Source organism: Pan paniscus, chromosome 1 (assembly GCF_029289425.2).
Source record: "Pan paniscus chromosome 1, NHGRI_mPanPan1-v2.0_pri, whole genome shotgun sequence".
Classification (NCBI taxonomy): domain Eukaryota; kingdom Metazoa; phylum Chordata; class Mammalia; order Primates; family Hominidae; genus Pan; species Pan paniscus.
Genome location: NC_073249.2, coordinates 96,810,669 through 96,826,926, shown reverse-complemented (window position 1 = coordinate 96,826,926; position 16,258 = coordinate 96,810,669). Strand labels below are relative to the sequence as shown.

Here is a 16,258-nt window from a genome sequence, read left to right as displayed (position 1 = left end):
CTGGGACGAAGCTTCCAGAGGAAGAAGTAGGCTGCCATCTTTGCTGTTCTGCAGCCTCCACTGGTGATACTCAGGCAAACAGGGTCTGGAGTGGACTCCCAGCAAACTGTAGCAGACCTGCAGAATAGGAACCTGACTGTTAGATGAAAAACAAACAAACAGAAAGCAACAACAACGTCAACAAAAAAGAGCCCACAAAAACCCCATCCAATGGTCAACAGCCTCAAACATCAAAGGCAGATAAATCCACAAAGATGAGGGAAAAGCAATGCAAAAAGCCTGAAAATTCCAAAAGCCAGAATGTCTCTTTTCTTCCAAATGATCGCAACACCTCTCCATCAAGGGCACAGAATGGGGCTGAAGCTGAGATGGATGAACTGACAGAAGTAGGATTCAGAAAGTGTGTACTAACAAGCTTCACTGAGCTAAAGGATTATGTTCTAAACCAATGCAAAGAAGCTAAGAACCATGATAAAAGATTACAGGAGCTGTTAACTAGAATAACCAGTTTAGAGTGCAAAATAAATTACCTGATGGAGCTTAAAAACACAGCACCAGAATTTCATGATGCAAACACAGGTATCAATAGCCGAATTGACCAAGCAGAAGAGAGAGTATCAGAGCTTGAAGACTACCTTGCTGAAATAAGGCAGGCAGACAAGATTAGAGAAAAAAGAATGAAAAGGAATGAATAAAACCTCCGAGAACTATGGGACATGTAAAAGACAGAACCTATGATTGATTGGAGTACCTGAAAGAGACTGGGAGAATGGAACCAAGTTGGAAAATGCACTTTAGGATATCATCCAGGAGAACCTCCCCAACCTAGCAAGACAGGTCAACATTCAAATTCAGGAAATCCAGAGAACCCCAATAAGATACTCCACAAGAAGATCTGCCCCAAGACAGATAATCTTCAGATTCTCCAAGGTCAAAATGAAGGAAAAAATGTTAAGGGCAGTCAGAGAGAAAGGCCAGGTCTCCTACAAAGGGAAGCCCATCAGACTAACAGCAGACATCTCAGGAGAAACCCTACAAGCCAGAAGAGATTGGGGGCCAATATTCAATAGTCTTAAAGAAAATAATTTTCAGCCCAGAATTTCATATCCAGCCAAACTAAGCTTTATAAGCAAAAGAGAAATAAAATCCTTTTCAAACAAGCAGATGCTGAGGGATTTCATCACTACCAGAACAGCCTTGCAAGAGCTCCTGAAGGAAGTACTAAACAGGGAAAGGAAAAACCATTACCAGCCACTACAAAAACACTGAAGTACATAGACCAATGACACTATGAAGCAACTACATTAACAAGTCCACAAAATTAACCAGCCAGCACATGATGACAGGATCAAATTCACACATAACAATATTAACCTTAAATGTAAATGGGCTAAATACCCCAATTAAAAGACACAGAATGGAAAGCTGGATCAAAAGGAAAAGGCATTAACTGACTTCTTAATAAATGTTGTTAAGGTTATAAAAGGCTTCTGGAAGTCATATCTTATGGTCAAGATTAAAATTTTATAGATTGTTTGTAGAATTTTGAAAAACAAATTTAATTGACTTCTTGCTATTTTTATTAGGGCTTATTGTTTGGAAAATTAAGTATCCTTATTATGCTTCAAAAACTACAGTACACCTGTTGTTAGATTCCAGTCTTGCCTAATGTTTTTCAACCGTTATTATTTTCTACAGTTTGGACCAAATTCTAATTTTCTTGGCTACAAGTCTTCAAAATAATGTTTTCAATTCTTTTCCTTCTTTTTTCCCCCATTTTTCCTAATTGAGAGTCACTGAAAACTAAGCTGTGCTTTCTTAAAGCCCTACGAACTGAAGCTGGACAACTTAAACTTCGGAAGAAAATAATAGCAACCTATTTACATACATAAGCCACTTTCATACCTGCCTACTAATATATGGACTTCAGAGTAATGTGTCCTACATCGATTTTCCAGGGTTTTCCTTTTGTTTGTTTTTCTCCCTTCCTCCCCCTATTTTCTCTTCATACAACATGAGACTTCACAACCTGCTAAAATGGGCTTTCCTAATAACTCAGGACCTACCCATCTAGGAATAAACCATCCTAGCCATGAGAGATCAGATGAAACCTGGGAAAAGAGACTCAATTTCTTCTAAAATGCTTTCTCCAAAAGATTTTTTAAAAGAAAAGGGGGGAAGAATGGTAGGAAAATAAATCTCAGGGCCCCCAAATCACTAAGCTAAAGGGAAAAGTCAAGCTGGGAACTGCTCAGGGCAAACCTACCTCCCATTCTACTCAAAGTCACCCCTCTGCTCACTGAGATAAATGCATATCTGATTGCCCCCTTTGGAGAGACTAATCAGAAACTCAAAAGAATGCAACTATTTGTCTCTTATCTACCTATGATCTGGAAGCCCCCTCTCTGCTTCCTGTTGTCCCACCTTTCCTGACCGAACCAATATTCATCTTACATGTGTTGATTGATGTCTTATGTATAAAACCAAGCTGCGCTCTGACCACCTTGGGCACATGTCGTCAGGAGTTCCTGAGGCTGTGTCACGGGCATGCATCCTCAACCTTGGCAAAACAAACTTTCTAAATTAACTGAGACCTGTCTGGTTTCACAGCTGGAATGAAGGTAAAACAGCCCTCCCCAAATCCACTTCCTTATAGCAGGGCTCATTTTGCATATAAAAGCCCAGTTGGCCAGAAACTCCTAACCAGACCTGAGAGGCCAGGGAGCTCAATCTTCTGAAGTAAGAGCTCCAACATGAAACTGTTTAATATTCACCTAATTGTATCTTATTTTGACTGGGGTCTCCTTGCAATGCTAAGGCTATGGTTATTTGAAATGGATTTGCAGTTTGTACTTAAGGGTACTGTAATGCCCAACCTTGTTTTTCCTTTTTCACCTAGCCTTGTTTCCACCTGAATAGACTCTCCCTTAGCTGAGAGAACCAGACAAACTCCATCTTGGCTCTTTCACTTGTAGCCCCTTCCTCAAGGACTTAACTTGTGCAAGCTGACTCCCAGCACATCCAAGAATGCAATTAACTGATAAGATACTGTGGCAAGCTATATCCACAGTCCCCAAGAATTCATCTGATTGATAATGCCCAAAGCCCCGCGTCTACCACCTTGTAATAGTCTTAAAGCCCCTGCACCTGGAACTGTTTACTTTCCTGTAACCATTTATCCTTTTAACTTTTTGACTACTTAAATTCTGTAAAACTGTTTTAACTAGACACCCCCTCCCCTTTCTAAACCAAGATATAAAAGTTATTCAAGCCCCTTCCTCGGGGCCGAGAGAATTTTGAGCATTAGCCGTCTCTCGGTCGCCGGCTAATAAAGGACTCTTAATTCGTCTCAAAGTGTGGCGTTTTTCTAACTCGCTCGGGTACAACAGTACTAAAGCAGTTCTTTTTGACTTCCCACACAGATTACAGCTGTGGGAGTGAGACTCAGAAAAGGGAAGTGACTTATTTTAGAGTGCTGTTCCTTGAGCAGGAGGAATGAACTAGACTCCATGCCCAGGGCACTTTTAGTGATATTTTAATCATCTGTATGATTTTGAGAATTGTCAGCATCAAAGGCACTGCATTAGACAATTTGGATGTTCAAAACTTAAATCTAGGTGCAGTGGCACATTCTGTAGTTCCACCAACATTGGAGGCTGAGGCTGGGGGATCACTTGAGCCCTGGAGTTTGAGGCCTGCCTAGGTGACATAGCAAGACCCCATTTCTTAAAAAGAAAAAAAAAAGTTAAATTCTTCCTTGCTACACAAACCTATGATCTATCAGAGAACACAACATGTGCACAAACTTTGCAAACATACAGCATGGGGAGTATGAGATCAGTAAAGAGGACAAATCATGTACCATGCTGTGGCTAAATAAGGAAGATGAGTGTAAGGTTCTTGTATCAGTTCAAACTCCGAGAACATGCCAACAGACAACACGAGACAAAACATGCTGTTTTAATGAGCGCCTGGGTGCAGGGAAGCTGAGGCCTAAAATGGCGTCAGTCCCAAGTGAGGACGGGGCAAAAGTTTTACAGTCTCCTGTAAACAGGATGTGTCCTAGTCTGACGCAACTGCTATGTTGTACCTGGATGGCCTCTTTCAGGATCTTCAGGGGTACATGTCTTCCAGCCGGGGTAGGTGTCCTCCAGCCAGCTCTCTTCCTGCTTCTGCTATCTTGCTGACGCATGCTGCTGATGCAAGTGGCCTTGCACCTTGGGACTGGGCCTGAGAAGGGAGGAGTTATTCATCTCCTTAAGCTTTCAGGCCCATGGGAGAATCTCACAAATGAGACCATCAGGGAGGACAACCAGGAGGGGTGGGCAGGTGTGGACAAGTAGTGTTGGCACGGAGAGCCTTCCAGAAAACATGTGCAGTGGGCAACGTGTGAAAACAGGGTCACAGTTGGATTGTATGGGCCTCAGGAGGAGGTTTACATGGAGATTTCCTATGAGAACTATGGCACTGTATAAGGTAGGCATGAGTGAGTAGACTTTAGACTATTGACCTTTCCAAATTATTGCAAATCTGGGGCCTCCCATCAGTCCTTGGAGGCTTGTTAGGTTCCCTCACTAGTGTATGCTCTTAGATATACCAAGAAAAATGGAAGCTAATAGGACACAACTTATATGGAGCAGAACAAATCAACTTTTACTCTCTCCCTTTGAAACTGCTTGGGGATTATCAAAGTTTCCTTTGATATTACATTCAGAAAACAGGAAGAAAGAGAAGAGCCCAGGAGTTCAAGGTTCTCATTCCTCTGGGGACATGCAATAAGATGTTTGGCATTGAGTTTGGCTTCATTCCTATTTAATCAAAGCACTGAATCTGCTTTTTTGTCTCTAGGTCCAGCATCCTTTGAAGCATGAGTTCCCACAAGCAGAAGCAGCCCTTTACCTCACCCCCTCAGCTTCAACAGCAGAAGGTGAAACAACACAGCCAGCCTCCCCCTTAGGAACCATTTGTTCCCATAACCAAGGAGCCATGCTACCCAAAACCTGGAACCTGGAACCTGGAAACACCAAGATTCCAGAGTTAGGCTGCACCAAGGTCCCTGAGCCAGGCTGCACCAAGGTCCTTGAGCCAATCTACACCAAGGTACCAGAGCCACATCCTTCAACAGTCACTTCCGGCCCAGCTCAGCAGAAGTCCAAGTAGAAGTAATGTGGTGCACAGACAAGCCCTTGAGAAGCTGACCACCAGATGCTGGACACACTCTTCCTATCTGCTTCTGTATCTTAATTGTCTGTAGACCTTGTAACCAATACATTGTCGCCCCAAGTCATAGTCTTTCTCTTATTTGTATTCTAAAAATATGCACTATGAAGCTCCTTTTGCTTTCACACACTCTGAAGAATTCTGTAAACCCCTGAGTTAAGCAGAAAGTCTTCATGGTTTTTCTGGTCTTCAGCTGCTCAGGGTTCATCTGAACATTCGAATGAAAAAAAATGCATATATCCTGCTCTGCCCTCATTAAATCACTTTTAACTCCAGTCTTGGCTGTGTGTGTCATTGGCTGAATCTTCCTCCTTCCTTGTTTCCCCATTGTGAGTCAGGACCTATAGACAAAAAGGAGTTGGTGTAGAATTCATCTATCTAAACCCAGTACTATATGTTTCTATGTGTGTGGGGGGGGTACACTTGGGGGTGTTCCTGGAATGACAATGGGTATTCTGTGATGGTGCATAGAGATTGTCACTTTGGGCAGCCACAGGCTCTCCTTTTGCACTGAACTGAGTCATGCCTGAGTTCCATGTTGCCTGCTCCAGGCCACCTCTCATCCTTAGTATCCTTCCCACTAATTTCCTGTCTGTTCCTAGAAAACTTTACTCCTACATATTTGAACTTGATATTCTATTTTGCTTTATTCATTTTACCTTCCAGATACCCCAGCACATACAGACATACACACACATACACTCACTAAAAAGCAGATTCATTTTAAATAGTCACACACTCACATAATCACTCACACAAGCTCTATCCTCATTGGCTCAGGCAATGTTACCTTTTGCTGGGTATTCGCCATGTACAGAGAGGCCTGAAGTTGGAGGAGCAAGAGGGAGTGGAGGATACACAATGCCTCCCTTGCATAATTTCGCAGTTTTGTCTAGAAGTTAGGACATTCCTATCTTTTTCACACAAATACTCACTATACAGTCTCTCTCTCTCTCCCCCATCCCTTTTTCTTTCTCTCCCTCAGAATAACCCACAGAAACAGATTTATCCAGTAATTCCAAACAAGATGTGGGTTTTAAACAGGGATTAGGATTACACAATTTAGGTGAGGTGAATAACTGGCCACCAAGTTAGGAAAGAGTAGGTAATTAAGGTATAAAACCTCAGGAGTTACAGGAGACTTAAAGAGCACCTAGTAGAGTTGCTCCATTTCTTAAATAAAGAAATTGATACCCAAAAAGTTAATTAAGGTAACCCTGAAATTATGTTTCTGCATCACCCTGGAGCATAATTCCTCAGACTCCCAGCTCCCAACTCTGTCCTGCAGCCTTGTCTTTTTTATTTCAGGGGTGACCAACAGGTTTGCAGGTCTGTGTTGAGTGGCTCTGGGATATTGTAGAATGGTCTCTAACAGTAGAAAGGATGGCAAAACTTCTGAAGGGCTACAGTAACCATCGGGGAACAAACTCCATTTCTTGATAGGTTGCATGGTTCATAATATCAAAGAAGTGTGAAGCCAGTGACAGGTTACACCTGCATGATACACAGGTACTCCAAATAGGTTTTACAAGACCTCAGAGATATTTGGAAATGATAAGACAAAAATTGTCCAATGAATCATTACAAGATGATGAGTAGTTGTCAAACTGGCAAGAGAGAATGATGTCACTTGGGCCTGTTAGGTATGCACATGATGAGGTGGCTTCAAATTACTGCTGATTCTATGATAGAAAGTCTAGAGATAATTTCAGGACCAATCACAATTAAGTAGGATGATTCTGGGTGGGGAAGTGGACTCTATGATACAGAGCTATTACGAAAGTAAAGTCATGTACTTACTTGTTCCCATTGTTTGGGGCTGCTTTTTAAAAATACAAATTTATTGTGGAAAATATATCTGTCACATAAAAATTGTGATTTAAGGCATTTTTATGTGGGCTTTTTTGGCATTCATTCCATTTACGATGTTGTATGTCTTTGTTTATATATATATGTGTGTGTATGTGTATGCATGTGGGTTGGTGGAAGATTTAAAAAATCCCGATACTTACTATAGCAAAATATAAACAGTGGTTATTTCTGGCTGTTTAATGTTAGTGTTCATTTAATAGCTATCTGTTTTATACATTATTAATTATATAAATAATTTTTTTTCTTTTTTTTTATTTTTTGAGATGGAGTCTCGCTCTATCACCCAGTCTGGAGTGCAGGGGCTCAATCTTGGCTCGCTGCAACCTCTGCCTCCCTTTCTTTCAGATATTGCTAAGTAACAAGAATAACGTTCTTCTAGCAGTAGCCTTGCCAGCCAGCTCCTGTAATCTTACCTGCATATCCTGTTACATATTCTTCCTGGGGTTGAGAGACACAGCCTTCAACTGTCCAGAACTTTTCACGTTTCCACAAAGCCCGCCTCACCACTGTCCACCACCACATTGTCTCTCCTCAGTGTCTACCTCTTCAGTAACCACCTAGACAGTGTCTGCCCAAGTCTACTTTGAAACCTTCTTCATCTGGCCAGCAGCAACACATTCCCCAAAGCAGTCTCAGAAGCTGGCAGGGGGAAAACATGACAAAGACAAATGGATCCTCCTTCTCATGACTCTCCATCAAATGTTCTTCAAAGCCTGAAATGGTGAAGAAGGCCTCTTCACCAAGCTTCAGTCTCTGATCTCCCTGGGATGAGGCTAAACTAAGAGAAGGATTCTTTCCTGAATTTATTGTCATGCAGCATTCCAGGGTAAGCGAGGAAAGGACAAGCCCCAGCCACATCAACTTTTCTGGAGTCTCCAAAGAAAGAACTTAAATCAAGTTCAACTTTCTTACAGTGATCTGTCCAACTTTCTGTGCTCTGGGCATTGATTTCCATCCTTATAATGATTGTGTTTATATATCCACTTCCTGAATTATGTGCCTCTTTCATGATTGTCTTAACCTGATTCCTACAGTAAGTTGTGCCTGACACTAATGCCTCATAGGCAGGAAGTTTATTTGGGAATGCAATCCCAAGGAAGAGGAATAATGGACAAAGGGAAATACAAGAGGGAAGGAATGTCCATTCAAGAAGGCATTACCATTTTGCACATCACCCAGAACAGCTGACAGTCAAGTCCATGGGACTTTTTTTAATAGCAACTCAGTAAATTTATTGACTTATTTTAAGACTGTAACAATAGAATTGTTTTCATTTTAGCACTTAGTCATTTATAATTGCAAAGACATTGCCTTATAGGTCCTTGGATAATGGGAAAAGGGAGAGAAAGTGACTATGTAACTTAATTAGCATATATGATGTCAGTTAATGATTATTGAACAATCCCTGTACCAGTTACTGTTGTAAACACTCTACTGTTATTAACCTATTTATTCCTCCCAGCAACACTGTGAGATACCTACTACTATCTTCATTTTATGTACAAAGAAACTGAAACACAGGTTAGGGTAATAACTTGCCCAGAGTCACCAATAGTTCAGCTGGGACCAGAACTCAGTAAGTCTGGCTGCAGAGTTCACACTTGTAACCATTATTTTACACTCACTTCTTTAACATAAAGTACCTAATATGGGTGCTGTACTGATAGCTCAACAATGGTTAGTTCCTCCCAACCATGTACTTTCTTCCTGAAATATTTTATTATAATTACTACAAAGCCATTCAAAATTGAATGCTGAAACTTGTGTCTTACCTCTTTTTTTATTGGGTCATATAGTAGTCCCCTTCCCCCCTCCCCCCTCCCCCCTCCCCCTCCCTTTCCCTCTCCCTCTCCTTCTCCTTCACCTTCCTCATCTTGTTTGTTCCAGAAGCACACATGCAGGCTTGTACATGAGTAAATAACGTCCTGCTCAGGGTTGGTGTACAAATGATTCCATCACCCAAGTTGTGAGCACAGTACCTGACAGGTAGCCTTCCAACCCATTCCCATCTTCCACCTTCCCCCCAAGCACTCCTGAGTGTCTATTGTTCCCACCTTTGTGTCCACGTTCATTCAATGCTTCGCTCCCACTTATAAGTAAGAACATACAGTAGTTGGTTTATTCTTGCATTAGTTCACTTAGGATAATGGCCTTCAGCTTCATCTATGTTGTACAAAGAACATATTTTAGCAAAGACATGAAATCAATGAAGATGTCCAGCAACAGTGAACTGAATAAAGAAAATGTGGTACATATATATACATCATAGAATACTATGCAACCATAAAAAAGGTCCATGGATGGGACTTTCTGATGATCTTTAAGAAGTAGTCTCAGAACTCTCTGTCCTGGAGAGGAAGGCAGGAAGTATTTATCCATAGTTTTATTTCACTTCCCCTCACTATCATCATTTGTCAAATCTGGGCCCATATGTATTGACTCCCCCATACTTCCCAGTTGTACACACAAAAGCATTCCATGAGTGCCCTGCACTGCAGTATCATAGGAGCCCCAGATCAAGAAGAAAGAGGTATGTAGTATGGTCTGCAGAGCAACTTTATCAGGTATCTCCTGCACAAAGCCCATCCCAGCCTATGTGAAAAGAGCCACATGACTGTATATGGATAAAAGGCAGGGCAGAGAGAATTTGTAGGGATATCCACGAGGTGTCAAGTACAGTTAATCAGAAAGGTCAGGCTTTAATGTTAATAAAAACAATCAGCAGCATTCTTTCATCCTGAGAAGGACAGACATAAAAGTCAGAGGCATATGGGGAGATGTTAGTTGCAATCAGCAGCCATATGGCTTCCCAGTAAATCCGTGGCTGATCCAGCACTACTGATGAGGAAATTGAGCTTTCTTGTACAGTGAAAAAAAAAGCAGCAGGGGGATCTTTACACCTAGCTATTCCATGTAATTTAGAAAAAACAGCAGAAGAGTAAAATGAGAAAGTCTAGAAGCTAGAATGAGAACAGTGCTGACTGAGGGAGAGGAGATATGTCAAGTGAGTGCATCAGGTCAACACCTAAACAGCATATTGAATGAAAGCTCCCCCAAGACATGTGGGTCTAGGAAAGACATGGGAGGCAGGGGCCCAGCCTCAGCTGAGGTTCAGGTCAGCCAGGTCCTGGGCCTGGCGGCATGGAGGACCGAGAAGCAGGAAGCAGGTTGCCTTGGACCTGATAATCCCACCATATTGCAAACAAAGTGTGCTTATAATTTCCTTCGTAGGGTCTACAGGGAGCAGGTTTGAGGAAAAGCTTGTGTCCAAGTCTAGAAAAGAGCTCAACTGATGCAAGAGGCATGGTGATGACAGTGGCCACAGACCAAAGTAAGGTGACTACTTAAACAAGGAGAGAGAGAAATGGATAAGTGGATGTATTCATCCATTTTCATGCTGCTGACAAAGACATAACAGGGACTGGGCAATTTGCCACAGAAGAGGTTTAATGGACTTACAGTTCCACATGGCTGGAGAGGCCTCACAATCATGGCAGAAGGCAAGGAGAAGCACATCACATCTTATATGGATGGCAGTAGGCAAACAGAGAGCTTGTACAGGAGAACTCCTCCTTTTCCAAAATCATCAGATATCTTGAGACGTATTCACTATCATGAGAACAGCACTGGAAAGACCTTCCCCCATGATTCAATTACTTCCCACCGGGTCCCTCCCACAACACGTGGGAATTCAAAATGAGAGTTGGGTGGGGCAACAGCCAAATCATAATGGATAAAATGACAGAAATATCTGTCTCTTGCTAAGCTCTTACAGCTTTTCTCAGCTTATACCATGAGGCCTGCCACAAGGAAGGATTTCCCCTATAAAAAAATTTCCTGATAGTTCTCAAAACAGCCTCTGGTGTCTCTTCACGAATAACATCATCCACCCATCTCTCCATCCTTCCATTCATTCATTTATTCTATAATTGTCAATTCTCTGAGCAGCTACTACACACCAGGCATCATGTGAAGATGGAAGGTAGAACAATGGCTAAGCAGAGGAACCTCTGGTGGTAGCTGGCTGGTCCTGGGCTCAAGTTCATGAGAGGTGACACAGCTGTGCAGCCAGCAGTTGCTCTACAAACATTTAGATGAGTGAAAATAATGAGGGAGGGGCCATCCGACACCTGGATTTGAAGGATAGTTTGGATTTTCCAAAAACCACACTTGCAACAGGTTGTGTACTGCAGGTAGACCTGGATTAGTGACCTAAGTTTCATCTTATCTTGAGGAGAGTGAACTTTGATATAAGGGCTCAGGGAATCCCAGCTCCTTTGTTTCTTCCCATGTTGGCTGCAGAGAAGGGATTCCCCATGATAGCCAGGGTCTTCAGGGCCTACTGTCACAATGTACAGAATAAATGGATGGACTAAAAGGGCCAGGTTGCTCCAGAGCTTCCGAAAGTGACCATTCTTCCCAGAGCTTCACTGCTCAGAACTCTCCTTCACATACTGAGGTCAGCCTGCCCCTATGCTGTTTACCCTGAGTTCCTCCTTGGAGAAAAGGCTTTTTAGAACCGAAATAATCATTTTAGTTTTTCCTTTCCCCTGCCAGGCATGAGTATACTGAGTGATGGATTAACAGAATATTACTATTTTTCACCTAGCCACCATGCCCTTGGCGTCCCAGAATAACCAGAAATACCTATTGTTTATCTCTACAACCACTTCATATATTAAACAACCCTACAAGTGTCACCTGTGCTGAGGATTAGACTCTTCCAGAAGATAGGACAGTTTCTGGTTCCAGCAGCCCCAGAATGTCTTCCTTCTCTCTCTTTCAGCCCACACCACCCTTCCTGTAAACACTACACCTGGGAGCAAAGGGTGTTCAGGGGGATAAAGCCCAGGTGACATCCTTGTCAGACAGCAAGTGCCACAAGTTTCATCACAAAAGTTGAGTCAACAGGTGGGTGAGGGAAGAGGGGTGAATCACATCTGACAGGTAAGGAATGTAGGCACAGCAGCCCAGATGGATCCTGTTTCCTTGAGGCACGGCTTGTTCCATGCATAAAAAGCCAGTTGGCTGGGAACACTACACCAGTTCTAAGGGACCATACAGAGTATTCCTCTCTTCACACCAGGTGAGTTTTTTTACTTGGAACTCTTTAGCATCCATTCTAGGTATTTAATTTTTATTAGAGTCTCCTTGGCATTCTTGGTATTTTTTTCCCTCATTATTGAATTTGATCATAGCCATGCAGACTGTTCAATTGAATTATAACCTCTAGGAATATCTTCATTTTAAAAGTAATCATACTGTGGGCTTGAAGAGACTTTAGACATTATCAGTTCTTCATTCACTCTTTCTGTGTCAGCAAGAAGGGGGTTGGTTTATTCAAGGATCCATAGTAAGTTTGTAATAGGATAATGACTAGAACCCAGGTCCACAGCACTTACCCTGACATTATAATTCCTTCTTATTTATAATTTTAATACAGAGAATTTTATTCTTTCAACAGATACTTTTGTGAGAGCTTACTATATTTGGCAATTTGTTTGCAAAGAAATAATTTAAGCATCTATGATACTACAATTTAATCAGGAAATAAGAGCTAAAATGCATTGTATAATAGTAACTTATCAGTGCCAGGTGATTAGGGCAAGTTCTGTGACAGTTTGGGAATAGAGAGATTTCTGGAAGGTTTTTTCTAGAGAAGCCACTAAAAGTCCCATATGAAGCGATCTGTGGTGTTTGGTTAGTGCTTGAATGAGTAGGAACAAGGAAAACATTTAAGACAGAGGAGAACTTGAGCCAGGCCACAGGTGGGATTGCTTGGGGTTCTAGAGAGGTCAGAGTTATACAACAGATGATAAGCCATGCTATTTATCAGAAATGAGTGAGTAGATTTAATTTATTAGGGTTTTTTTTCCAAATAACCTCACATTTCCAATGGTCCAGTATTATGAGTCTCATATTCCTGCTAGAAGCCTGTTATTGTGTGCTGTGTAGGAAGAAAGAGAGCACCAGGAGAGGCCCTGCTCCAGTGGAGCAAGAGCAAATCATCTTTAAGTTCCTCTTCTTCAAAGGCTCAGAAATTAATTAAGTATTCTTTGTGGTCAAGAAGGGGAAAGAACATTTGCTTTTTAAGAGACCAGAAGTGGTATTCACCATGGCTTCTTCCCTATTATTCTCTGTTTAAATCATCTGTTCTGTGTCCAGGACCAGCCACTGTTGCAGCATGAGTTCCCAGCAGCAGAAGCAGCCCTGCATCCCACCCCCTCAGCTTCAGCAGCAGCAGGTGAAACAGCCTTGCCAGCCTCCACCTCAGGAACCATGCATCCCCAAAACCAAGGAGCCCTGCCACCCCAAGGTGCCTGAACCCTGCCACCCCAAAGTGCCTGAGCCCTGCCAGCCCAAGGTTCCAGAGCCATGCCACCCCAAGGTGCCTGAGCCCTGCCCTTCAATAGTCACTCCAGCACCAGCCCAGCAGAAGACCAAGCAGAAGTAATGTGGTCCACAGCCATGCCCTTGAGGAGCCGGCCACCAGATGCTGAATCCCCTATCCCATTCTGCGTATGAGTCCCATTTGCCTTGCAATTAGCATTCTGTCTCCCCCAAAAAAGAATGTGCTATGAAGCTTTCTTTCCTACACACTCTGAGTCTCTGAATGAAGCTGAAGGTCTTAGTACCAGAGCTAGTTTTCAGCTGCTCAGAATTCATCTGAAGAGAGACTTAAGATGAAAGCAAATGATTCAGCTCCCTTATACCCCCATTAAATTCACTTTCAATTCCACTCTTGACTGTCTGTCATTGACTCTACAACTTCATTCCTTTCCCTCATGAAGCGGGAGCTGTACACAGAGATGAGTTGGTGAAGAAGGGCTTTGTCCAGAAGGCATCTGATACTCGCATTAGGAGGGCGAAGGGCTGCCCCCACAAGCATTCCTGGGCTGCCTATGGGAGGTTGTGTAATGCCACCTAGAGGCTGTTGCTTTGGGCATCCAGGGCTGGAGCAGGGCTCTCCTCTTGCAACTCAGTGAGTCATGCCAGAGTTTAGTTAGCACTTGTCTAAGCTGACTCTGACTCACTAATCCTGATTGCCTTCTCTCCAAATCTGGCTTTTAGACTGCTAACTTACCAGCCAATTCCTGTTTATTTCAAGTAATGTTGTTCCTACATATGCTAACCTGCTCCTTCTCACTCATTTCTCTGATATCTACATCCTAGATTTCCAAACACCTCCAAAGATGCACAGACTCCGTTCTTTATCTCAGTTAGTCATTTCTAGTTTCTGAGTGCCAACTTTGGACCTGAAACAGAATAAAGGGGATTTAAGGTGCTTGCCAGGGGCATTTACAGTGCCCTGGAGGGATGTACTTCACTCCCTACCCCACCCCTCATTCAAACACACATACACACATATACAACCACACACACAAGATCTGGAGTCCTCACAGAGTAATGCACAAAAGCTGATCCAGTTTGGAGACTGTTTCTTTCACATAGGTGGGAACCATGGAAGTGAGAACTGTAAAACGCATCCTCACCCCTCTCCCTGTAGTATCAACATGTTTCAAGTCAAATTAAACAAGATAGAATTATCAACAGTGTATTCATATATATGTGCATATATTTTTATATTGATGGAAAAATAGGTTACTTTTGTATGTAACTGGGAGACAAAGCAAGTTGTTCTGCAGTAGCATAAAAGAGATTCTTTTTCTTAGGATGCAAAATGAAATAATAAAAAAATTACATGCCATTGGTATAACTCAAGAAATTGTGATATTTTTGATCACGGCATTTTTACTTGATTGCATTATTTAAAATTACAAAGCCTATATGAAAAATATTTACTCTAAATGTTGTATTGCCCTAAGGGTTTTCTTGTTTAATTAGTAGGTAAAATCTACCATCATATCCAAATATAAGTGCCTCTAGCACCAAACCAATTAACCAAGCAGAAAAAAAAGTGTTGTAATTATGCGATTATTAGTCAGCATAGGTCAGCTGCTATAACAACACCCCCTATATTGTTGGGGCTCCATCAAGTAAAAGTTACTTTCCACTCATATAAAAGTCCAATATGGGTTTGTAAAGTCTTTGTTCCACATAGTCATGAAGAGACACAGTCCTTCCTTCCTATGGTCTCACCATCTCTGAGTGCTGTGCCTTATAAATCCAAGCACAAGAACAGGGAAATAGACTGAATATAGAGAAGGTGTCCCTGCACTTATCCACTTGGAACAAGAAATGGCATGTCTTATGGACTTGGCTAGAACTTGGTCACATAGCCCTGTCAACCTCACAAAGTTAAGAAATGTTGTTTACTGCTGTGCTTAGAAATAAGAGGAAGACAGAGATTTGGGTGAGCTCCTCAAGCTTCAGCCACAGAATAGCCTTCTTGTTCTCAAATAATCCATCTGCTCCTTTGTCTCATAAGCAGAACACAATCCCATAAGGAAAAAAAGCCTTATGGTCCCCACCAGCTCAAAATCTAGGATCTCTAGATGACATGAAATTCTCTCCATTACATTTTCCTATGGCTCCTTTTGTTCAGCAAATTATGAAACAAACAAATGGGCCATTTCTTCCTGTTACCCAGCATCCAATGGCAATGCAGGTACAGGAGAGCTAAATCAAAACTACCATGTTCAAAGGAAGATAATGGTGACACATGGCAGCCACTAGGCCATAGTACTCTGAAATCCAACTGGGCAGGCATAGTGAAGCCACACTCTTCCCACTCCAATATACCAGAAGTGGTAGAAGTTCCTTTTAAGGTGTTGATTCTGTTCTCTGAAAGGAACTCCTTTTAACTTTCCTATTCATTGTTCTGCCACCCGTAGAATTGTCCTTTTCTTAATACTACTCTCTATAATCAAATCTCAAGTGTGCATTGTGGATTGTGCCCTTCTTGGTTAGGTAAGCTTTGCAGCTCACTTTTCTTTTTTAAGTTTTTTATTTTTTTCTTTTCTATAATTTCAACTTTTATTTTAGATTCAGGAGTTGATATGGTTTGGTTCCGTGTCCCCATCCAAATCTCCTGTGGAATGATAATCCTCAATGTTGGAGGAGGGGCCTGGTGGGAGGAGATTGAATCATGGCAGCAGACTTTGCCCTTGCTGTTCTCATGATAGTGAGTGAGTTCTCACAAGATCTGGTTGTTTAAAAGTGTGTAGCACTGCCACCTTTGCTCTCTCTCCTGCTCTGCCATGAG

General features: G+C 42.1%; 1 protein-coding gene across 1 annotated transcript; it reads left to right on the top strand.

The window, feature by feature from the left end:
* Nucleotides 1-12,133: 12,133 nt before the first annotated feature.
* Nucleotides 12,134-13,831, top strand: SPRR1B (small proline rich protein 1B). The gene is made up of 2 exons (XM_003817196.5): nucleotides 12,134-12,178; nucleotides 13,258-13,831. Exon 2 carries the CDS (start codon nucleotides 13,277-13,279, stop codon nucleotides 13,544-13,546), a length of 270 nt encoding a protein of 89 aa, XP_003817244.1. The 5' UTR covers nucleotides 12,134-12,178; nucleotides 13,258-13,276; the 3' UTR covers nucleotides 13,547-13,831.
* Nucleotides 13,832-16,258: the final 2,427 nt, after the last annotated feature.

Bases quoted from the DNA above. Each gene is read 5' to 3' on its own strand.
- SPRR1B (XM_003817196.5), top strand. From the start codon at position 13,277: ATGAGTTCCCAGCAGCAGAAGCAGCCCTGCATCCCACCCCCTCAGCTT.